The 24,553-nt window shown below is 28.5% G+C and overlaps 2 protein-coding genes across 7 annotated transcripts; both read right to left on the minus strand.

Annotated features, from left to right (window-relative positions):
• Positions 1–313: 313 nt before the first annotated feature.
• Positions 314–1,098, minus strand: LOC112536958. Its single transcript, XM_025159905.2, has one exon. It carries the CDS (start codon positions 953–955, stop codon positions 545–547), a length of 411 nt encoding a protein of 136 aa, XP_025015673.2. The 5' UTR covers positions 956–1,098; the 3' UTR covers positions 314–544.
• An 8,123-nt stretch (positions 1,099–9,221) lies between these two features.
• On the minus strand, positions 9,222–14,338 carry LOC8263567 (jasmonoyl--L-amino acid synthetase JAR6). Of its 6 annotated transcripts, none has more exons than XM_048374382.1 (5): positions 14,141–14,338; positions 12,763–13,064; positions 12,584–12,685; positions 11,619–12,412; positions 9,222–10,000 (listed from the first exon to the last, which is right to left on the minus strand). In XM_048374382.1, the coding sequence occupies exons 2-5, from the start codon at positions 13,056–13,058 to the stop codon at positions 9,462–9,464; spliced, it is 1,731 nt and encodes a 576-aa protein (XP_048230339.1). In that variant the 5' UTR covers positions 13,059–13,064; positions 14,141–14,338; the 3' UTR covers positions 9,222–9,461. The 6 variants fall into 6 exon arrangements, with proteins under 6 accessions (XP_048230339.1, XP_048230338.1, XP_002533907.3 ...); XM_048374381.1 differs by having other exon boundaries at positions 12,763–13,072; XM_002533861.3 differs by having other exon boundaries at positions 14,035–14,338.
• Positions 14,339–24,553: the final 10,215 nt, after the last annotated feature.

Raw genomic sequence — 24,553 nt, forward strand, 5'->3', positions numbered from 1 at the left:
AGCTTTAGGCAAGAAATTCTTCTCTAGATGTTTGCGTACTTTAATTTTATAGAAACCTAAAAGAATTCTGCAATTTCAAGATTTTTAAATGTGGTTTGGCTCCGTTCATCATCATCATCATCAACCGACATGTTTTTTTTTTTTTTTTTTTTTTTGTGGCATCGATAATTATATATGTTTTTGTTGCTGAGTTAATTCTTTAATTAACAAATGATTTCATGCCAAAATGCAAAGCCAATAAGTTGGATCCATGTTACCTTGTTATCTAAATGCATGCTACTTATATTCAATGACGATGGCAATGACAATGTACTTCATGAACACAATAATAAATTCTCTAGAGAAGAAAGAGATCCAGAACAGATGTTGAGACATATCTCTACATATACGTACAGTTGGAACATTCTTAATGGCAGACAAACAAAACAAGAATCAAAACTACGTAAATAGTCTTAATCTTCATACAAGAAAAGCAAGATTCCTTACCTGTTTCTTTTTATATCTCTTTTCTTTATATTATAAATTTCTACATATCTTTCTCAATTCACAAACCAAACCTATTAGAGAAACCACGAAGAACTCCAGGTTTCAACTTCTTGGACTTTTCATCATCTTTCGTGTCTCCAACTCCATTCTTCCTCTTCCTCCACAATTTTACCCTTATAAATTCTCTCAAAGTTTTAGCTAAGGATGGCCGATCAAGGGTATCCTTTTCGGCGGAGCTCGCTGGAAGGGTGGCAGGGACTACGTTGTCGGAGAACGGTGGTGGAAAGATTTTCTTGGACAGCTTTCTTGATCCAAGAGATGGAAGGGTCATTAGGTGGCGTTCAATAAGATGGCTAAGTGATACCACCTCATATGAGTCGTATAATGGGCTGCCTAAATCCCATACAGCTAAATTTTTGTCGTCATTGTTGTCTTCGTTTTCTTGGGATTCTTCTAATGGTTTTTTCATGGGGAGTATGCAGGTTTTTCTTGTTTGGTTTGTGAGAAAATGATTGATTGGTTGATTGATTTTGAGGAAAGAGTTATCAGGAATAGACTACTGACAAACTTAGCATTGTAATATAGAGATTCTCTTCTTATTGAGTTTTTTAAGCTGCCCACATTTTTGATTGGCAGTGGGCACATCTTCAATTTTTGGTTTCACAAAATACCCCTTATTATTAAAGCAAAATATTAGTATTATGAGGGCAATACTGTCCTTTATTGAACTTCTAATTATGGTGTTTAAAAACCCAAATAATTCATTACAGATCTACTCATTTAAAAATTCACAGCTTCACTATATGTGATAGGAATTTTTTCTAACTTAATTAATTTAAATTTTATTATTTTACAACAGTTATATCCGACATACGCTAAACTAATTAGACTAATTTTAAATATTAGATAAAAAAAATTCTCTTATAATGAAATTGAATTAATAAACTGTTCATTAGTTAATCTGCCATCTAATAGCATAATTTGTTTTAAGAATGTGCATAACATATAAGATCAGTATTTCTCAAGACAAACCTTACCAGAAGTGCTGGAATTTCAAATCATAATCCATTAAGTTTTTCTTTTTTTGGTCAAAGGTAGCAACTTATTTATATAGAATACAAGAAAGGCGCCTTGTTAATATGAACTCTAGAGCCAGTCCAACAAAATAGTATAAAAATTCTAATATTTAAATACCATTAAAAAATATTGTTTCGATTACAACAAAAGCGACTCAGTCAATTCAATATTTAATAAATAAGAAAATATTAATTAAATAATGAATACTTAAAAATAAAAAAATAAAAAAATTAATAAGACACGTAATACATCTTAAATAACAACTAAATTTCATAACGGTGGTTGTTAATAGTTTTCACCATTGAAGAGATCATTTTGGAATAAGCCTACGCCATGACCCATTTAGTTGCAGTCTTGTATTTGTGGAATAAAACTAATAACTGGGTGGAATTTTATCATTTGCATATGAATAATTTCAAGAACTAATTTAATTTGAGGACTAATATTACTTCTATTTGATTTGATGATTCACTATCACTTTATTTTATTCTTCCTTCTTTTTTTTGGGTTAATATATCATAACTCAAGTCTTTAGATTACAAAGAACTTTCTTCTCAAAAAAATAAATTTTTTATCTAAAATATTTTTAACACGTGTGCTTAATTTATGACACGTAAAATATTTATTTTGACACACAAAATTCAAGCTTATAATTAATTTTACAATTTATTCTATTAATGTATTAATTAATAAATTACATTCCTAATTAAACACTCACTCTAATCCTAAAAATAACATGTTTATTATATTTTAATATTATGTTAACTAATAAATAGTTTTCTAATCCTATTCTAAAAATAGCATATTAATTATATTTTAATATTATATTAACTAATAAATAATCTCCTAATCAGATAATGATACTAATTCTATTCTAAAAAAATAATATATTTTAATATTATATTAATTAATACATTAGTTTTCCAATTAGATAATAATTCTAACTCTAAAAAATAAATTTTTAATATTATATTTAATAACAAATAGTATTATCAATAATATTAATTTATACAATACTAAAATTATAAATAAGTATTTTGAAAACAATATTATTGTAATAATAAAATTTTTAAAAATTAAAAATATATTTAAATATAATTAGTTTGTTATTATATTTAAAAAATTATAGATTAATATCAAATATAAAAAATTATTATATTATATTTATTATTTTAATTTTATAATTAAAACAATAATAACACTGGCGCAACACACAAATATACAACTAATGAAGTATTCAAATTTTAAATATTTATATCTTTAAACTATATAATAGAGCTAATTTTTTAGATAATCACAATGACGTTAATTTTTATTTTTTATTAAAGCAAAAAAAAATTATTATCTTTATTTTTGTTTATTAAAATACAAAAGTAATATTTATTTATATGTAAAAAAAATAAATAAATTACAAAAAACAGCACCTAAAACTAATATAGTTTCTTACCATTACACAGTAAAATAAACAAAATTAACTGTAACAATATAACTATTCTATTTTCTAAATTTTATAAATGTAACTAAATTATTTTAAGATCTAGGATTGGTCAAAAGTTGAAAGACTTATTTATATTTGTTACCATAATAATAAGAATAATAAATTGAAGTTTGACCAAGTGGACTTTTCTTGACTATTTATCTACCTAACATATAGTATTCGTGTTTGCAGCCTTAAAAGTGTTTTTAAAGCTACAGACATACCCTTTGCGTTTACTCAAAAAGTCACGTCGGACTACTTTGGGCTAAATTCTATTCACCCCTGAAGTTTAGTGGAGTACACAAATTAGGCAATAAAGTATTTTATTCATCATACTTAAAGTCTCATTGAGTTTTATATAACTAAATATTATCCTTTTTTATAAATTAATATAATATAAGTACTAAATTAGTAATTTAAAATTATATTTTAATCTTATAATTCATTGTTAAACACTAAATTCATTCAATTTTATTTTAATAAACTTTTAAACTAATAAATAATCGATACTAATTTAACTCGCTCATGGTATTAACTTATAGACATATAATTTATAATAAAAAATTTAAAAATTAATTAATCTTTCTACAATATCTGTATATATTCTTTAATTTTTTCACTTTGCTTTGTCTCCTTTATCTCATTAATTCATGCCACCAAATTAATCTATAGTGTGAAAGGAAGGAAAATTTCTGATACATTAAATATCATTTCATTGCATGATGATATTATACAAAAAAATCACAAGCCCAACTAGGGGTGTGCATCGGTTGATTCAGTATAAAAATCAAACTGAAATATCAAACTAAACTTATATAAAAATTATAAATCTAAACCAAACCGAAAATATCAGAAACTAAAAATCGAATCGAACCAAAATGATTTGGTTTGGTTCGATATTTAGTTTATCTATTTAATGTTGATTCTTTATATAATACATTATTCAATTTAGCTTGATGTATGATATCTTTCACTTTCAGCTACAGACCAGGTTCAATACCACCATTATACATTTCAACTGATTTTGTTATTTTAAATTGAATAACTATTTTTATTTTTATTTTTTATAGACCAAATTAATTTATAAATATAATTGAATCTGTTTCATGAACTAACTATAAATTTACTATGTTATACCATTTATATAATATTTCAATGGTAGATATATATATATATTCTTATGAATTATAAAAACTAAAAATTACCTTTTTAACTTAAAAACCATAATTTTAAAGTAATTGAAACTAAAGAAATTAAATAATAGATTATATATAATAAAATTAATAGGATTACGATATTACTTGATACGGGCAAACTATATTTAATTAAACTGAAAAAATCAAAATTACAAAAAAAATAAAAATATCTTAAAGTTTAAAAACCATAATTTTATGTAATTGAACATTAGAGATTAATTAAAAAACTAAATGAAATAAAATTAATAAGAAAATAATATGATGTGTAAATAACATAATTTTATGTGAAAGTTTAAAAATCATTATTTTATGTAATTGAAAATAAAGAATTAATTAAAAAATTACATGAAATAAAATCAATAAGAAAATAATATGATATTTGTAAATAACATTTAACTAAATTGAAAAAGAAAAAATTCAAAAATTACAAAAGAAAAGAGAAGGAGAAAAAAGAAAAATAAATTTTAAAACTAAAAAATCAAAAACTACAAAAAAGAAAAAGAAAAAAGAGAAGGATAAAAACAAGAAAAAAGGAGAAAAAAGAGAAAGAATTTTTAAAACTTCAGCCTTGGAGGATCAAACCTGGGACGGGAGATGGTGCATTTTTACCTCTAATGTTTAGTAAAATTGGCGGATTAGCTCTTAAATTATTTTTAAGCACAAATAAGCCCTTAGTGTAGCAAAAATATAAAATTTAAGCCCTTCACTGTGAAATGAAGTTAACGTCTGTTTTACCTAATTGAGGTGGCAATACAATTAGTTGAGTGTCAAAGTGAGTTGGCAAAAATCACATGAGACCCAATCCATATCAGCTTCCCTTCTCTTTTTCTTCATTTCCTTCCTTCCTTTTATTCTTGCTGCTTTTCTTTATTTTCTTCCCTTTCTTTTCTTGTACTTTTCTTCTTCTATTTTTTTCTCATAAACAAGCAGTGCAAAGGATCTTCCGCACTAAATCAAATCCACTTAAAAGAAAAAAGAACCAATAGGCTCATCGTTGTTCAACTAGTCCATGTCGTCCTTGAAGTAGCAACAACTGCAACAATATCGCTATCCTCATATTACTAGTTCTTCAACAATACTGCAGCAGTAGCAATTGCAGCTGAGTCACGAGTTGGCTCCTCCTTCTCCAGTGAGTTATGACGTCTTCTCCTCTTTCTCATCTTTGCCGTTGCATCTGGTCTCCATTGGCATTATTAATGAAGTTCGTAAACTGTAGCAATGATTTGAGCTCGCTCTAATTTTACAAGATGTCATTAGAATGACTGATTTTCTTATGTATTATTTTTTTTCTTACCATTATGTAACCCAAAAGAAATTTCTTAGCCACCTTTAAATAAATTACGAGTATAACCAGAAATTATAATATTTCACTAAATAAAAATTTAATCAGGAATTGTATCAAACACTTCCAAGGCATAAAACAAAGCACAAGATTCACGCTACCAATCAAGTAAAGAATTAGCAACAACAATATCAGAGTTAAATAAAGTTGTTTTAATTAAATGAGCATGAATAACTTTTGTCTTTTCAATAGTATGATGTGCAGATTTTATGTAGTTAGTGAACAAGGGAATGATAAGAAAAGAAGGTGGTTCTTCTTGTTCATATTTGATGGGTTGCAGAATATGGGTAGTGAAAATATGAGTCGGAAAAATGAGATTGGAATTATCTTGGTCGCAGGTAACATTGGATCAACATGTTCTTAGAAAATAACTTGAGATGTAGCCTTTATCTGACATGCATTTTTTAGTGGAGAAACAAGATAAAATTGTTGGTCGAATAATTAGTTATATATGTGCACAGGTGAGTTTAAGAAAGACTATTTATGGTTAAAGTGTGTTCAAGAAAGAGAATTTTCTTTAGTAAAAAAGAGTATTTGTTTTGTTCAACCAAAAAGAAAAGAGTATTTCTTTTGAAAAAAATGTGGATATTGAGAGAAAAATTAGGGTATTATAGAGAAAGAAGAGGAGGAAGAAGAAATGTGGTGACGTGTACTGTAATGAGTCCCAAATTTAAAAGAAATTTGACGCAACACGGTAGTTTAACTTTCCGTTTGATGAGGGGCATATACTCCACATTTTTTAATGACTAAGGGTTTAATTGTACTTAAGAATAGTTTAAGAGTTAATTTGCATTTCACATCAAACATTAAGGGCTAGAATACACCTTTTCCTAACCTGGGACACAAAGAAGGAGAATAAAAGCGTGTTGGTCTAAAAAGTAACTATTTAACATATCTAAGCATAAAATCGTTCAGCGCAGTTTTGTCGATATTTTTCTCGTAAAATCAAATCAATATTTTCAAAATTTTTCAAACTTGAAATAAAAAACTAAACCAATTTTATAAAAACTAAACTAAATTTGTTATTCAGTTTGATCTTTCGATTATAATCGAATACTGCACACTTTTAAACTCGACCAAATTAGATAGGTCCAACTTCAACAAAACTAAAAAGTAAGAGCATGGAATAAAATGACAATTTAAAAAATTTTAGAGAAACTTAGAAAATAAAACAACTACACGCTCAATAAAAAGTTAGACTTCACGCGCCTCCTGCAAGCTCATGCAAATATATTTTCCATAAATGGAAAAAAAAAAGCGGGATGTAAATCTCCAAACTAAAGGCATAGTATCTCCTTTAAGAATGTCACTCAAGCTATGCTAGAAATTCTATGATTAATCTCTTCTCAAAGGCATTAGAAGAAAATGCAAAAAGCTTCTATCTCATTAAAAATGATTCATGTTCTGCTAGGAGATTTAGATTTGTTTGAACGAATCTAAAGCGAATTCTTTTATTATTATTATTTTTATTTCTTAGAATTCACTAGTTTTGTTATCAAAGATTGATAATGGAGATATATATGTTTGTCCAGCTAAGGGATGCGTGACACCTGTTACTGTGAACTAGAGGACTGACCTCATCAAGTTGTGCCAACTTTTTAGCCAGACCTCTTAAGTATAACTTTCGACAAATAACTCTTGCTTAACTATCAAACTCCTAAATCAAGTAATCAAAAGGCGGATTAAACGCCTAATACTAACAGGTACCCACTAAAATAAAGGGATTGAAATTTTTCATATTCACTCAGGTACATAATTACTATTACTTCATATTTAAAACTAATATGTATACTAGTAATTCATATAAACAAAGTAACACCTCTCTGTCATAGAATCCTTTTCTCTTTTAAATTTCTTATTCTGAATTAGCAAAAATCAGATTGTCCATATTCATACTTGTATTCAGCAGTTAGGCCTAGTCATGGTTTATGAACCTCCGGCTTCGATTCATAGCCGCGGGTTCACGGTCTATGGCACATGGATCCCCTAAATCCCTCCTTGGCAATTTTAGACAAGTTCGGAACCGACCAATTTCAACAATTAAAAAAAGAGAATAAATATTAATAAAGTGTACCTGATGATGTAGAAAACCATAGAAAATAATATTTAAAAAATGAGATCGTGTATGTATATAGCAATTCTAAAAAAAAAATTAGAAAAAGATAATTCTATATTAATATATAATCATAGAGAGATGTTCTAAATAATAAATAAATTATATATTTATATAGTCTAAACTAATAAATTTTTTTTCTCACGAGTTAGGAATCGGATGCCAGTTTCAATTCTAAATGAAAATTAACTGATCTTGAACCAGCCCCTTCAAATTCCAATTTGAGCTCAGTTTCATTCCGATTTTAATCAGTCCGACTACGGTTGGATTATGAGTCGAAATCCGCTATTAGTCAGGCCTAACTACAGTAGTCACAAAAAAAATTCCCTCTCACTTAGTCATAAGAGAGTTTTTGGCCACCTAGCCTAAAGAATTTCTGTTTTATTTAGTAGGAATTAGACTCACTATTGTAAGGAATAGAAACAGATTAACATGGAGGGCACACCAGGCTTCTCCGAATAGGAGTTCTCATTTTAGAATCTTACCAATTATTGGACAATGCCACTCCTAGTATAAAACCAGACCTTTTTGACGATTCTTCAATGATAGATGCTTGTTGTTACTGACTTTTGATATATTTCAATAAAACGCATGTGAGTTTATGCTTCTTAGAATTTGTCATTTTGTAGTGTAATTATATATTTTGATTGAGAATTATATTTCTCTTTTTTTATTATTTTATTCACTGTCTTTTTAAAAGAAAAAAAAAATTATAATGTACTTGTGGGTAGCTACCTAAATTTTTTACTATATTCAGGAAAGTAGGTATCCTACTAATCGATTCACTGGTATCCTAAATTTGGTAAATTGAACTTGAGTTTTTTTTTTTTTTTTCAAAAAGAACGAGAAAGGAAAGTAGAAATAGATAAAGGAGAGAGAAGGGAAAATAAAATAAAATGATAGAAAGCATAAAAAATAAAGTAAGAAAATGAAAATTAATTTTTTTATTCTTTAGCGTTGATCTCACATTTACGTATTAGAATAAGTAAATGAAGTTAATTTTCTTTCATATTTTTTTATGTGTTCTATTTTAAAAAAAAGTAGATTTACCTAAAAAGAATATATAAGAATTCGACTAGTTGAATTAACTATTTTTATTAAATTATTGGATAAATTAGTAAAAAAATTAAAATCTGATCCTAAATTTAAGTTTGTTTATTTAGCAGCAGTATCACATGAAAAGTGGCAGAACAATTTTGTCAAAGTATTATGCTCTTGGATTTCAACATAAACTAATCCAACTCATTTTCCTGTTTATATTTTGCAGAAGAAATTTCTTTTCTTTTTCTTTTTTTTTCCATGAAACTGTATCTAACGGGAAAAAGGGAAAAGTTTGAATGATAGTGATTGCTATTTCATTTGACCTTAGCGACTAAATATCTGCTTTGCAACCCAACCCCCTTGAATTTCTTATAAAGTTAATCGCATTCAGTTATTTCATAGTTTCACTTTTTCCAAAAGGATAGAGATAGAGAATACCACACGAATCCCTTCGTCTCTTTGGGACGATGGGTACTGATTGCTCCGATATTTGACTTTTCTTTTAAGGATAATTACTTTTAAGATAATTAACTTCCTAACCTGCTTCATCCTCATGATTACAAGACTTGTAAGGATTGCACTGATCTGAAACATTTTCTGCACTCAGTGAGCCCTCCATTGGACGAAACTGACACAAAAGTAAAATATGCATCATACTTATATATACTGCTCTGCTAATAAACCCTAACCAGATTGAGCTATTACAGGATCAGACCATCCATTTTTAACTCAAAAAGCAGTGCTAACGTAGGACTTGGCGACATTATTGCTCAAGATTTGCGATACCACATTGTTTGCGGGACCGACGCATCTGGGAGTTTTAAATTGACTAACAGCAGCTCCTAACCCCAAATAATGATCCAGAATCTTCTGGAAAGTTCCTCTATGAACAACTCGAAGCTCGAGAGGTCCAATCGCTTTAACCTTGCGCGAGGTAACATATCCTGCATCAAGAAAAGATCGGTCCAGGCAATTGCAGCACTCTTGCAAGACCTCCGCTGTTGGTTCCCCACTAATTTCCCAAAAGATAACATAGTGGCCAGGGTCAGTGGAACGATCCGCTAGACTGCTGAAATCAACGACTTCAAGTTTCTCGTCCGCTAACAACTTAGCTGCTTCTTCTACAACCAACTGTAAATCTTTTTCAGTGTTCTTGTCAATGTTTATGCTGAGCAGTAGGCTCCTTCTGCATACAAATTTAAGTTCTGGGGTCGAGTTATGGAAGCCCATAACCTTCACAACATCTCCTAGTCTGTACCTGTAAAAACCTGCAGGTTTATGATTAGGGTCAGTGAAGCAGAATAGCACAGCACAAATATTTTCCAATAAGAGTAAGGTGAAGGCACAAGAGAACTTGTCGCACATAGAAATCATCCAAGACGAAATTTACATATTAACATTTGCAGATCCATTTGCTATATAATACTTACAAGCCGTTCAAAATCATATTGCATTTATTAAATAATTTTTCTCTTTTGAAGAAAAGGAAAAAAGAAAAAGACCGCCCATGACCATAGGCAGCATTGTTCTATGTGGTCCTATAACATCAACAACTCCAGACAAAAACAAATAAAAGAAAACCACCTAAACTAAAGCAGGTACCTACTCCTCGTTTTGGAGACAATTGGACCCCGCCTTTTAGCCAGTTTATAATTTTGCAAGCACGTTTCCTTTTTTAAAATGCTTTGTCAGTCTAAATTAGTTTAATTTAGTATCACATTATCAAAAGATTTCAAACTAGTAAAACCACTTCTAAAAAGGACAGTTTAAGTATAACTTTTCCTGGACAAATCCATAAGGATAAGCTTTATATATATATATATATATATATATATATATATATATATATATATATATATATCAAGAGATTAACAGGACAAGAAACCAATAAAAGAAATACTTTATAAGTGACAAGTGAAAAAAAGAATAATTGGAAAATGACCTGCAGGGCAGCAACGGCACATTCTAGCTAAAACATAAACCAAGATATTCTGGACTTGAGGGGACATAAGATATTTCAAATGGGACTTTGAGGCATACTGTTTATTAGGATAGAATGCAGTAACCTTCTATGTCTAACCCAAAGCGCAATGCAAGTTTTCCCGCGCTTTCCCGGCTCCCCGGCTCCTACGGGATTACTGCCGACACATTCAGAGGTCTTAGCTTTTGAAACAATTCCGTAAGCAGCGGAGAGACGGAGGTTTTAATGCAAAAAGAAATAGTTTTCCCTAATACTGTGCAACACATGGGTAATATTAAAATGAAAACAGCTACAGCTAATATTCCTTTAAGGTGTCAAATAATTAAATCTGTCAACATGAGACGCACAGTTTAGCAGGCAACAATACAGAGACAAGGATGCATGCATCTCATTCTCTCAACCATATGGACCATTCAAGTCAAATAGTTCCCATTGGTGACAGTGAAACCATAAAGATTAAAGAATAATAAATAATAATAATAATAATAATAATAACAATAGTAATTCAAGAAACGTAAATATAATGGTGAGCAGAAACATTTCTTTAGGATCAACTGCTTCCCTCGCTGTCCTACTCTCACATGGGCTGCAGATTCCCATTAAATGGCTTTTATTAGATAGAAATCAACAGATCAAATACACTGGCAGACGAATGCATCAAAGAGATGATAAATGTTTCTTGGATCATTGACCTCGAAAAATAATTGATTTACTGCAAATCCAAGAATAAAGATTCATCTAATATATAGGGCTGCAGTGGGTCGGCGTGTATCTTTGCAAAGGTTATATCTCAACGATTTAAGTTAAAAGAAAAATAATAATAATAATAATGCAATAAGAAGTTCTAGACTATAATATCTCATTTTAAAGAAGGTATTGGAGCCAAAGTTGAAACATATAAGTACCTGCAAAATTGGTGACAAGGATCTCATACTCTTCGCCAATCTTGACATCAGACAGGCCAATGGGCTTGGGCTCTGAATAGATGTGATCTCCATTTCTCCTAAGAGGAATGAATTCAAAATATCCGATGTCAGGTAACACAGCAAAAGTAGCCAACTCAGGAGGCAATAGCGGATTGACATTTGCTGCAATCCACCCTTCTGAAGCACCATAATCAGCACTCAACAAAGGCAGCTCCCCTGCATAGTGCCTCAACTTTTTCAAATAAGGCTCCATTGACCCAGTCATTATCCCATAGATATACTTGGCATTAGGGAAAAGTTCAGGTATTAACCCATACCAATTACTCAATCCTGAGCATTTTGTATGGATCAAATCAGCCAATTCAGCATTTGGCTTAAGCAAATGCGACATTGCTGTTCGGATGGAAGGGGCAGTGATCCGGCTGCTGAGTTCCCCATTCCGTATGTCATCACACAGCTCTTCCCAAACTTGTTCAAAAGTTCGAAATGCAAGGACAATGCTATGGGCAAATGTAGAGAACACAAATTGGATATCTTCACGGAAGATTAACCCACACAAGAGATGGCAATACAGTGACTGATGAAAGTCAGAACCAAATATAACTTCACGAGGGCTGCAGGATTTGAACTGCAGTTCCTCCAATGCAGTTTTGTAGTTAGGGTTGCGAAAGAGATTTGTTGTAGCTGTTCCAGCAGCCAAACCGCCCTTTGTTTTTCCCTGCTTGCTGCTGAAGACAAACTCCAAGGCTTTACCATTCTCAAGAGGGAATTCTCTGCATTGCATAAAACCTCTCGTATCAACGCAAAACTAATTCAAGAACATTAATCACTTTGTTTATTTTAATGAGCGGTATCATATGTACTACAATCATAGGAAATAGCAAAAAAGTGAAAAGCTTTTCTATTAAGCAAATTATTAAAAATAAAGGATCCTCTTTGAATACCTGTTTCTATAGGCAAAAGAGGTTCTAAATATCTGCAAGGTGTTATCCAACAATTGATCAGTGAATGGTACATATTTGGGCTTTCCTTGAGTAGTACCCGAACTGCAATAACACTCACGATTACCTCCGTCCAGAAAAATGGAGAAATTAAAAAAAAAAAATGAACAAGTATATAGTACCTTAAAGATATGGTTGTTATAGGCTTTCCGGTAAGCACAGGAGAAGAATCCCCATCTGCAATTCTCTGAATATAAGGTTCCAAGTCACCGTGGGTACAGATAGGAACACAAATCTTGAAACTCTCGGGATCAGTTCTTCCATCGAGACCCAGATTCTGCAAGTATTCTGCAGATCCATTTTCTTCTAGAATCTTCTTCAGTGTCTCCTTCTGTACCCTTTCTGCATTCTTTGTCATTGCTTCAAATTCTTCTATCACCTTATCAACATTAATTCCTCCCATTTTCTTTTCCAACATCTTTCACTGAACTTCTTATAAAAAAACAAAAAAAAAAAAAAAATTGAGCGACTGTGTTATAAATATATAAGGGTGAACCCAATGTCAGGAGATCATTGAGATGAAATGACGACAAAAGAATCTGATTAAGGACCCCATGAGAATATATACTTGCTAGAAAGAGCCAAAGCCAAACACTAACGCCTATCAGATAAGAAATAACTTCAGAAAGTTGGACATCATTCTGCAGCAGTTAGAAGATTCAAGGGAAATTAAATACAATTAATCTTGTATTTGAAGACAAACTTGATCAAATTCAGTGAACCCAAAAAAAAAAAAAAGACATTCAACGTATTCTATAATTTTTTTTCAAAACCTGAAGATACGAAAAAGAAAAGAAAAAAAAAAAAAGCAAAATCCAGAATTCAAAAGTCAATTCGTCTTTTTTCACTTACCTTAAAGTTGCTCTGCAACAAAGAAAACCGAAATGAATTGTTAAAGACGTGTTTGGGTTTAATTCTTTCACAGAGAGTAAAAGAAGAGAAAAAAAAGAAACAAAAAGATTGAGCTAAGAGAAGCAGAAAATGCTCTGAATTGTTTCAAGTGATAAAATGAAGTGAAAATTTACAAAGCAAAATCCTCAAGCCTAAGTGAACAATCACCAAGAAACTCCATCAGGTTTGATCGTGGTTTGACTATAGTCAACACGGTCAACTTACGAGAAGTTTCCGGGAAAGCTGAGGAAACAAAGGCAATCAAGAACAGAAAATAAATCAGAAACAAATTTAAATCCAAACAGACTTGAAGCTTGAATGGGTAAAACTAAAACAGCAGAACAGAATTTTAAAAAAGAAAAGAAAGTCAGACGCCCTTTTTGTGACCGAAATAGCAGCAAACAGTTGAGAGAGAAGGACATGTAAAGAAAAAATTAAAAAGAAAATGGAAGGAAACCAAAAAAAAAAAAAAATTCAGCAAAAAGGCACCGCGGAGACAATACCTGTGAAACAGAGGAGAAAAGAGCAGAGCGGTTGTAGAATGGAGGAAGAGAGTCAACAAATGACAGATTTTATAGAAAAAGAAAATGAGAAGAGGAAGGCTGTTACCATATAAGGCACCAACAGCTGTGGTATTTATATATGCAACTTGTCACTTGTCGTCCGAGTGTTTCTCTTTGGTTTGATTTGCAAAGGAAGGATGAGGGAGTGACGATGGCGGAAGAGGTGTTATTGGGAGATGAGCGGAAGATTCTTCTTCCTTGTCCATTTATATATAGGCGTTACCAATTGCTCCCTGTTGCCGTCCACTTTTCGCTACCCTCTCTCTCTCTGTGAAAAAATAAAAATTTGTATAGGAAATAAATAAAAAATACCCATCATGCCCCATCCATTTCTTTCTGTGTCGGAAAGAGACAAAAGAGGACATGATTGACAGTTATGACCTCGGTTGTTTCATCGAACTACGTTGCCATTTTTGTTGATTTTTTTTACATGTTCATTTCCGAAGATTTATTTTTTTTATGGATCTTTTTTGTGGGACAACTGTTCTAGCAAGAACAAGAACAAGCGACCAATTAATTGCACCCCAATCCATTTTACCCTTTTCTTTTATTTTATTTCTTTCCCTTTATATCTTAGTTTAAATAATTTATTTATTTTATTTGAAATGAATTCTAGAGTTATTATTTATACAGTAAATATATGAATTCGATGATACAAATTAAATAGATTTCAACAATAATAAAAAGATTATTAACTAATAACAGTAAAAAAACTGTTTTGTTCTTTCTTTAATCATAATAACAGAAGAGTATTGCATTATTGATCCGCTGTAATCGTTTGCTGAACCTAGTTGGCTCTCCTTGTATTATTTTGGCTCGGTACAAGAAACGAATATATATATTTTTAAAGTGGATGTAAATATTTAAATATTATGTAAAAGGCAGTCCAAGAAAATAGAAGCAAAAAATTAACCAGAGTAAATTCAGACTTTAGACTTTATATTTGTCGTCTCTTTGCTATTTTCTGAACTATATTTTTCCTTCTCATAAAAATTTGAATCATTAGAGTCTGTTAAGATAGAGATGAGACAACACAATTATTAGTAAAATAAAATAATGAACAGTGTGGATTCTTAAATAATTGAATAACGAAAGGGTTTGCAAATGGTAGATATTTTCACGTGATGTGTTGATTAAACGAAAATAAAAATTACAGAGTCCAATTCGGGAGTGGGTGGCTAGTCTAAGTCCCTTAGTCTTGGATTAGTGGCAGTGGAAGTGGAAGTGGGAGTGGTGGACTGGTTGGACAACAACAGCATCAACGGATCGCTTGGTAATATATGTTTGGCAAGCCACTATATTATTGTTTTTTTTCATCTTATTTTATAGAAACAAACCAAAAGAAATTAAAAATTAAAAATCTTACTGCCAAATTTTAGTAGGGTCACTTTGTTTAAAATAAAATTATTAATTCTTAATTAGACTAAATCCTACTTTTAAAATTTGATAACTTGCAACTTGTTCTATCCTCTACAATTTTATAATAATTAATATTTTATGAAAAATAGCAATACTTTTCATATTTTTAATAAATTATGCTAATGTTGGTAAGTGTAATTAATTTGTAAAAAATAAATGATATTATGAAAAAGTGCTTACTATTATAAAATTTAATGATTTACAAAACTGAATTTTTTGTAATTATGAAATATATCACTAAATTATAAAAAATGACAATTTTTTTATATTTTTCACAAATTATACTATTTTTTGTAAGTGTTACTAGTTGCGAAAAAATGAATGATATTATAAAGAAATAATTACTTTTATGAAATCTAGTAATTTACGAAAGAATTAACAAATTTTAAAAAATATTAAATTTTTCGTAATCACGAAATATATTGCTAAATTATGAAAAATGACAATCATTTTTATATTTTTTCACAAATTAGACTAATTTTTTGTATATTTTAAGAGTATGAAATTTTAAAATTATCTTATGTTACTTTAGTAAATTTCATTTTACTTGATAATCTGTAAATACAGAATACCAATTTTTTTCTTAAAAAAAAAATTATATAAATTACCATTATTTTATTGGTGAATTAATAAAGTGTGGTTATGGTTAGGTTGTTAAAACAAAAAGTAAGCATAGAATTCCCCATTTTAGATGAAAAGTGTGGACAAGTTTTGCTAATTAAATTAATAAATTGTGATTACTATTCTCGCTTCTTCTAATAACCTAAATGCGAGATTATAGAAAGAAAAAATATTATTACTCTACCTTATTCGGATTGGGATATCTCAAATTTTGTCTAATTTATCGTTTACTAAATAAGAAAATGGTTAAAAAATTGTAAATTTAAATAAAAAATTTACTCTCCAAATTCAGGTGTATAAAAGATAAAATAAGAAAGTTAGACTATATAACATGACTCTTTTAATTATCTATCATGATGTTATAAGACCGTTATAATTATTTTGATTATAGAACTAAATTGATAGATACAATCTAATTAAATTTTAACATTTAATATTATCTTGTAAAATCTTAAAAAATAATAACAAACTAACTATATGTAAATATCTTTAATTTTAAAAAAATTAAAATTTTTGTTAATACAATAATATAAATATTATATATTAATTAATTTTAATATTATAAATTAACATATCAATATAATTAATATTACTATTTTTTAAAATTAAAAAGTTTATTTTTTATTTTTATAATATTAAAAATATAATTTAAAGATGTCATTTTCTATATTAGAATTATTATCTAATTACAAAGCTAATTTATTAGTTAATATAGTATTAAAATATAATTAATATGTCATTTTTTTATGATAGATTTAATATATAAAAATATGTATTAATTAACATAATATTATAATATAATTAATGTACTACTATTTTTTTAGAATAGAATTAGTATTATTAATTTGATTAGATAATTATTTATTAGTTAATATAATATTAAAATATAATTAATATCATATATCTCTTATAATTAGAGTCCGTGTTTAATTAGCAATGTAAATTATTAATTATAAATTAATAAAACTTATAAAATTTCACATAATCTTGAATCACATATGTCAAAAATAGTACATATGTCAAAATAAAAATTATGTTTATCAAAAGTTAAGCACACATGTTAAAAAAATTAGGATTTATAAATTAATATTTTTCGTATAAATTCATAATATTTTAAAACTATTTGACTCTATATATAAAAAAGAAGAAAAAAATTAAACCACCAATTTTTTTTTATGTTTAATCTATAAAAAAAAAATGAAATTCTTATAATTCCTACATTTCAGATGCATTCTTGTACTGGGAATTAAGTTCCTGATGTCTCTATCTTTCGGTGATAAGTAAGATTTTGGGTTCATGTTTTATATATATATTTTTTATTTGTTTGTTTATAACCAGATTTGGTAATTTGGGATACAAAAGATAATTGTAGAAGTAAATTGATGGGGGGATTCGATTTTGAGTGATATTAGAGGGTTTTTCCTTTTCTTTTTCGTTTACTCGTGGGAATCAATAATTTACTGTTTGAAGCAATGAGAATCAAATTCCGTATCCAGATTAGGTTTATCTGAATTAGAGTTTAAGGCTTTATTTGATTACTTGCAGAGTCAGATTTGTTATTTTAAGATGCCCGGTAATATTGTTCTGAAAATTTGGGTTTAGAAATTTTCTAATTTATAGAATTTAATTAAAATTTATAAACTTAGATTACATACATTTTTATGTTTGAATTAAATATGAAATAATAAATTTTTATTAATTTTGAGATAAGATAAATTTATTATAAATAATATTGAAATAAAAAAGTGATATAACAATTTAATATTTTTTTTAAAGATTTTGGACTTTTCCGCATATTAGGTGAGAAGATAAAACCCTCAAGAGAAATTTTGGAGGATGAGAGAGTTTTTAAAATTCATGGATTTAGATTATTTTATTTGCTTTTCAAATTATAAATTTAAGCTAAATATATGGATTTTATAAAAAAATTTATCTAAAATTTCTCAATATAAACCAATTTTTAATCTATTACATTATTTATGAATAGAATTATATATATATATATATATTAATCTTTTGATATTATTAATTTATTAAGTGTTGCATTTACAATTGAATTTATTTATTATTATTATTATTAACCAGTTATAATTAAAATTCAAGCAACATCGATATAGTATTTAATAAATAATATTATTTATTATTATATAATTAGATATATAGACAAATGAAGTGGTACAATAAATCAATCTAAGAAATTCACCCTAATGTAAAGTGCAGGATTTTTGCTATGCATAATGTAAATAGGCTGCACCACTTTAGGATTATAAAAACTGGTGAAACAACAAAGCTATACACATGAATTGTCATATTATTTTCATTCCTCCAAGAATACATCTGGAATATGTAGTTACAATATGTTTTAAATTTATGAATTTTTAGAATTTCATTATTTGGAATAAATATAAAAATAATAAAATTTTATTTAAAATTAAGAATAATTTTGAAATAAGATATTATTAGAAACAATTTAGAATAAAAGAGTATTATAAATCTTAATATTTTAAATTTCTTTGGTGAAATTTCTTAAAATCCCAATTGCAGAAGGTAATAGGATATTGAACCAATAGAAGCTAGACACACACGTGTAAAGCCAGTGATATATTTTTTGTGTATATGAAATAAAATAAAATAAAAACATTATAAGAACACAACTTTTCAATGTAAGAAAAAGAAAATTTTGATAGAAGGTTTATATTTATCTAATTTAAAACTTCATGAACTTTTCTCATCTTTAATAAATAAATAGATAATTATAGCATCAGTATCTCAGGTGTATTATTATGAGATAATATTAAATAGCAGAGGGTTAATATTGCTGGTATGGTAATGTGCTCTGTTTTCTGTATAACTATGAGTTTGATTATTTTGAATGAATCGGATCCATGTATGTAACGTAAACGATCCTCTTACTAGGGTAAAAATAAAAATTAATCAAATGAAAAATGTGAATCAATTAAATTGAATTAGTATTACTATTTGACTAAATAAAATAGGAGACGTAATTGTCTTGGGCACACACCAACCATTTAATTATATAAAAATAACGAAATGAAGTAATAAAAGGAGGATTGCATATTTTTAAGCTATATCAAATGAAAATGCTATTTTTGGTTAGTAATAATACAATAACATCAAATACACCCTTACTTAGTCTTCCAAAGTCAAGCAAAACGATAAACATTTAAACTAAAAATATAATAATAAAAAGACATTTATGTCAATTTGGGATGAAGGAGTCATCGATGAGCCAATTTTTTCTTTTCCCTATACTTTTTCTTCTTTTATTTATATATAGATCATGTGAGATTAACCTAACTAATTAATAGGAACTCCATTTCTAATCTACAAATTGAAGTGTTTCCAAGTTTGTACAACATAGCAACAAAATATAGGGCGGACCTATATTTGCAAATTGGTCACCATGCATCATCCACTATATATGTAAATTAATTTAATTATTTTTTAATTCAATTTGGACGGATAACTTATGGATTTGCTGACTAGGATCCATCGGAAAAAAAGGGCAATAAGCATTGCATTGTTAGTGCCAAGGTTGCCTACTTTCCTTTCACTTGATATGTAGCCTGCCATTTAATAATAATGTAATGAAATATAAAACATCTTTTAACTTTTTAAAAAAATTACTTTTATATTACTTTGGCATGTTAAATCAACAATAAAGTGAGTCTATTTTTAAGATTGAACCGAATCTTAAATCTTACAAATTTCAATTATTTTAAAATGGATATAAAATATAAATCTTTTAAAAAAGATAAAAGAAGTTCCGATCATCTACTTGATAATATTTTTTTAAAAAAAATTTGCATATGTATTTCGTTTTCAATTAGAACAATCGAGGTGGTATGAAAAATTCCGAATTACTTGTGCACAATTCATATTATTTGACAAAAATAATTATAATAAATTATAATGGTATATTCCGGACACGATACGTATCCTATGTCAATTGATTGAGATATATTATGTGGTTTGAATGACGTTTGCCTGAAGCTCAGCTCAACTAATTATTTCCTAAAGCAACCAGCCACTTATGCACCACCATTTTGAAGATGTGGTCCTGGAAACGTGAAATCTTTTCCTGCTACCCCAATTAGGCAACTCCTAGAATGCTATTTTATCATCAGCTATGCACATATCTACCGACATGGCAAAATCAAAATATGTACAGACTTGAAATTGAATAATAGCGACTTATGAAAATCAAAGAATTTGATTCATTTTTTTAATCCGGATAAGATTTATCGCTCATATTAACAGTGAAATCCAAAGTGATTGTAGAAGAATGAGAATTCAAAAAGGCCATCCATCCTTAAGGTAAATGAACAGTTGGCTAGCTAATTAGGGATTAGGTTGGGAAATTAAATGGTTCACAACTCAAATGTAACGTCAGGATCTGTTTTTCAAAAAAGTGAATTTGATTATTATTAGAAACACTTTGGGGACAAATTTTATGAATTCTTCCTTTTAAAGATTTAAGAGATGACCCAAAGTTTTTCTACATTCGCTGACTCAAAAGAAGCATGATTCCTTTCACTTTGCGGCTCTTTTGTCCCGTAAAGTAAATTGCTCCAAATCAACGTTCTTTAAATTACGACTGCACATTAAAAATCATATGACAACAATTATTTTGATCAAGATTGAGTGAGTGATATAACTTATGAAATGGCAGAACATAAAATAAGCCATCAACGTCCAAATATAGTTTTAGTCCGTAACTATTTCAAAAACCAATTTAATAATACGTATGTATTTATTTCATGTGATAAACTCAACCTACTGCACTTGTGTATTAGAATTATGACCATAATACAGAATCATCATTGGTGTGTCGTTTTTAATGGAGAAAGAAGTATGAACTTAAATAGAATTGGGGAATATTTTTTGTAGTGTGGCTGGTGGGTAGCTAGCTAATGCAATTCTGGACCACTTTCTAGGGCCAGTTAATGGTGGATGCAAAAATATGTATGCAGTTAGCCCTACCAGTGACCACTGCTTCTATATATGTATGATATAACAATCTGTTTCTTTATTTTGGAAGGTCGGTGGTGGCGAAACACTAAAAGCAGAAGACGGTTCGGCAATTGGGACATACTTAAATTTAAAAAAAAAAATAAAAGTAATCCATCCAGTTATCCTCTATTGCCTTCTCCTCCTTATTCTGCATTTTTAAATTTTCGTGACTATTTTAAATGAATTACTGTTCTAATGGTGAATTAGAATTCACTCAAGTAGTAGAGAACAATCCCAAAAAAAATAAAAATAAAAAATCTAATGATTACAATTCTTTGAAGGAACTCGATGACTGTAGTAAGGTACTCTTATTTGCATGTCATCGTCAAATTGGATAAACGATCATTTTGCCTCCTACGCTCAGTCCCCAAAATAAAATAAAATAAAATAAAAAAAGGTCAAAATGACCTTCCGGAGGAGTAAAAAGAATCGAAAACAATTTTAAAATTTATTTTTTAACTCAAGATTGACGGTTGCTTTCAAATAGATGGTATTCTCTTTCTTTTATTAATTAAAATTAATAATAAATATTAATATATTTATTAAAAAAAATTAATAATTCTATATTATAAAAACGTTTAATTCTTCTTTTATATGAGTTTTATGATTTTTATTGTAAAAGTATTATCTGTAGAAATTATAATTTGATTGTTAAATTCTTCTTTAAGAATTCTTCAAAAAAAAAAAAATTTCTTTCGTAGAGAAAAAATAATCAGATTCGTAAGAATATATTTACGAACTTAATATATGACTTATCTTTATTAAGTAGAGTGTTTTTTTTCGTAAAAATATAATTTACTATTCCGTTAAGTAAATTTTTATATATAATATTTTTTGATATTTTATTTTTATTTTTTATATCAAAAAATATATATATATTTTTAATTTATCTCTTTAACTCTAATAACTTTCAAATAAATTCTATATTGATAATATATATTAATATCAAATAAAGAAACTTATTCATAAAAGAATTTCACTAAACCTTTATTTATAAATAAAATAAATTTCAATGCTTCTAAAAGTTGAATATTTTTTTGAAAATATTTGATGTCCCTGAGAGTATTCGAACCTCTTTTGATTCATAGAGTGGGGGAAGGGCTAAAATGACCTATTTTCCTCGTTAATTTAACACAACAAACATTATTTTATTATTTTTCATACACATGTTTGCCATGTTAAGTTGTCTCTATATTATCTGCTTAGCTTTTTTCAAACTTTTATGAGTCATTCTCTGCATATTCTTTTGATGTAATTCTGAGTTATATCTAAAACCTTAAATTAATTTTTATTTTCTTTCATTTTATTTTAAATAGACACATATAAGAGAAGCAAATTCCAAATATTAGTGAAGGACTGAGGCATTTAGTGGTAAATAATTTGGAGTGGAGTCTCAGTTATCCAAAAGCAAACTTTCTGGCTATATGTCTCCGTTTCCTTTTCATGAATATTATATACATATTATATTCTTTTTTCTAGAAAATGGGTGAAAAAGGAACATATACCTGAGATCATTTGGCACTTTCTAAAACCAGTAACATTGATTCTGAGATATTATTATTTTATAAATATTCATGGATTTTTCTATTTCTCTCTAATCAGAAAAGCAGCCACGCATATATCTGTTCAAGAATAGTAAGATATTCCAACTTTCCATTGTAAATAATTCGTGTATTCCCAGAAGATCAGTGAAAAGAATTCCCTCTTCAAAAGTGCGAATCCATTGCTTAATGTTTCTTTCTCTTTTTTCTTTTCTTTCTTTTTTATTCTTTTTGCTGTCTTGTATATGTACCCACAAAATCTAAAGACTCTTTCCTGATCGGAAACTGTATATTCCGTGTCTTTGAAAGTTCTTTACGAACGGATACCTTTCTTTTTTGCTCCTCTTAGTAAATATATTCATTTCAACAGATTATTATCAATAGTTTGATCAGCAACCCAAGATCATATTTATGAATTCAAAATGATTTATTTGCTATAACATATTGCATTCAAAGATTATCCTAAGTAATATTATATTCGCAAAGCAAAGCAGGAAATACCAAAAGGAAAATCCTTATCTCCTTTTTTTTTCTTACATTATCATTATATCCAAGGATTGACTTCACAAGTTTTGGCCGACTTTGTTCAGAAGTACATCCACTGCAAATGGCTGCGAACAGGCTCTAATGCGCTGCAATTTTTTCTTTCTTTCTTTCTTTCTTTTTTGTGGGTTTTGGCCCTTATCCTTGGATAAAGACGTCCCAACAAAGAGTAGGGCGGATGGGGATTATAGCAGACAGTGTACAATGCGATCAGTCTCAACTCATCCATCATCAAAGTTCATGGATAACACTTACTAGAACCCATATAGTTTCTTCCTGCTCCAACACTTATTTATGCTTCTTCTTCTTTTATTCTCTCCATCATTATAATAGTCCAAAAGACTTTTACCAAAAATAAAATATTATTTTTAGTCCCCATAACACTATAAATAGGAGCTGAACTGCACTATTAATGTGAGTGGTTACTGTCTCCCTTAAAAGGAAAAGACACGATGCAGATATGAAATACTGAAATTTCCCGATTGATTTTTCAAGGGTAATTCTGTCTTCTTATTTTCCTTGCGATGCCCATTATGCCCCGTTAGCTCGCGCTGTGCTTCCTCGCCTTCGAAATGACGGCGTTTCATGTGGATCTTCTGTCTTCGCACATGTATGTTGCTGCGTGGTTACTAACTTTCTATTAGTGAAATGCCTTTTTAAATCTTTTAAATTTTTAGTTTTATTTAAATTATTTTATTTTTATTTGTATCAAAGAGTTAATATTTTTTAATTAATCAGAAATAAAAATACAATAACTCAATAAAGTAAATTAAAAGTTTAAAATTTAACAAAATAAAATAAAAAATTTAAAAACTTAATATTCGTTTTACTTTATTTATTGAATCCCTTAGAAGAAGAAGAAGAAGAAGAAGAAGAAGAAGAAGAACAGCCTTCCTCCCTTAAATATTGAAAAGAAACATATAAAAGAATTCACGACTTCTGCATCCTCAATCGAAAAAAACCAAATGGATTTTTCAATTTAGATTATTAATATATAATATATTATATTTCCCTAATAATAAATAGAAATTAGCAAATAGCACGACACTAATTCACGTGTTGATTATTTTATTGTCCTTGCTGGACTTTCCAAGTCTAATCCTCATTATATATATAATTTATTTTTAAAATAAAAAATAGCTGAAGAATGGTCAGAACATTATTTTGCATATGGTCTGTTAGATTGAACTTGACATGGCCGCCTCTGTGATTAAGAGGTTTTGTCATTTCGTTATTACAATATGGTTGAGGACCACCAACGTCAATATCGAGTTAATTTCAAAAACAAAGGTTATTGTTTA

This window comes from Ricinus communis, chromosome 1 (assembly GCF_019578655.1).
Source record: "Ricinus communis isolate WT05 ecotype wild-type chromosome 1, ASM1957865v1, whole genome shotgun sequence".
NCBI lineage: Eukaryota > Viridiplantae > Streptophyta > Magnoliopsida > Malpighiales > Euphorbiaceae > Ricinus > Ricinus communis.

What these genes read in the sequence shown, in the direction of transcription:
- LOC8263567 (XM_048374382.1), bottom strand. Translation starts at nt 13,058, where the DNA reads ATGTTGGAAAAGAAAATGGGAGGAATTAATGTTGATAAGGTGATAGAA. An exon ending in TCTTTTGCCTATAGAAACAG is followed by an intron (nt 12,413 to 12,583) that starts GTATTCAAAGAG and finishes TATGCAATGCAG; the next exon opens with AGAATTCCCTCTTGAGAATG. An exon ending in CCTTGTCACCAATTTTGCAG is followed by an intron (nt 10,001 to 11,618) that starts GTACTTATATGT and finishes ATAAACCTGCAG; the next exon opens with GTTTTTACAGGTACAGACTA.
- LOC112536958 (XM_025159905.2), bottom strand. Translation starts at nt 955, where the DNA reads ATGAAAAAACCATTAGAAGAATCCCAAGAAAACGAAGACAACAATGAC.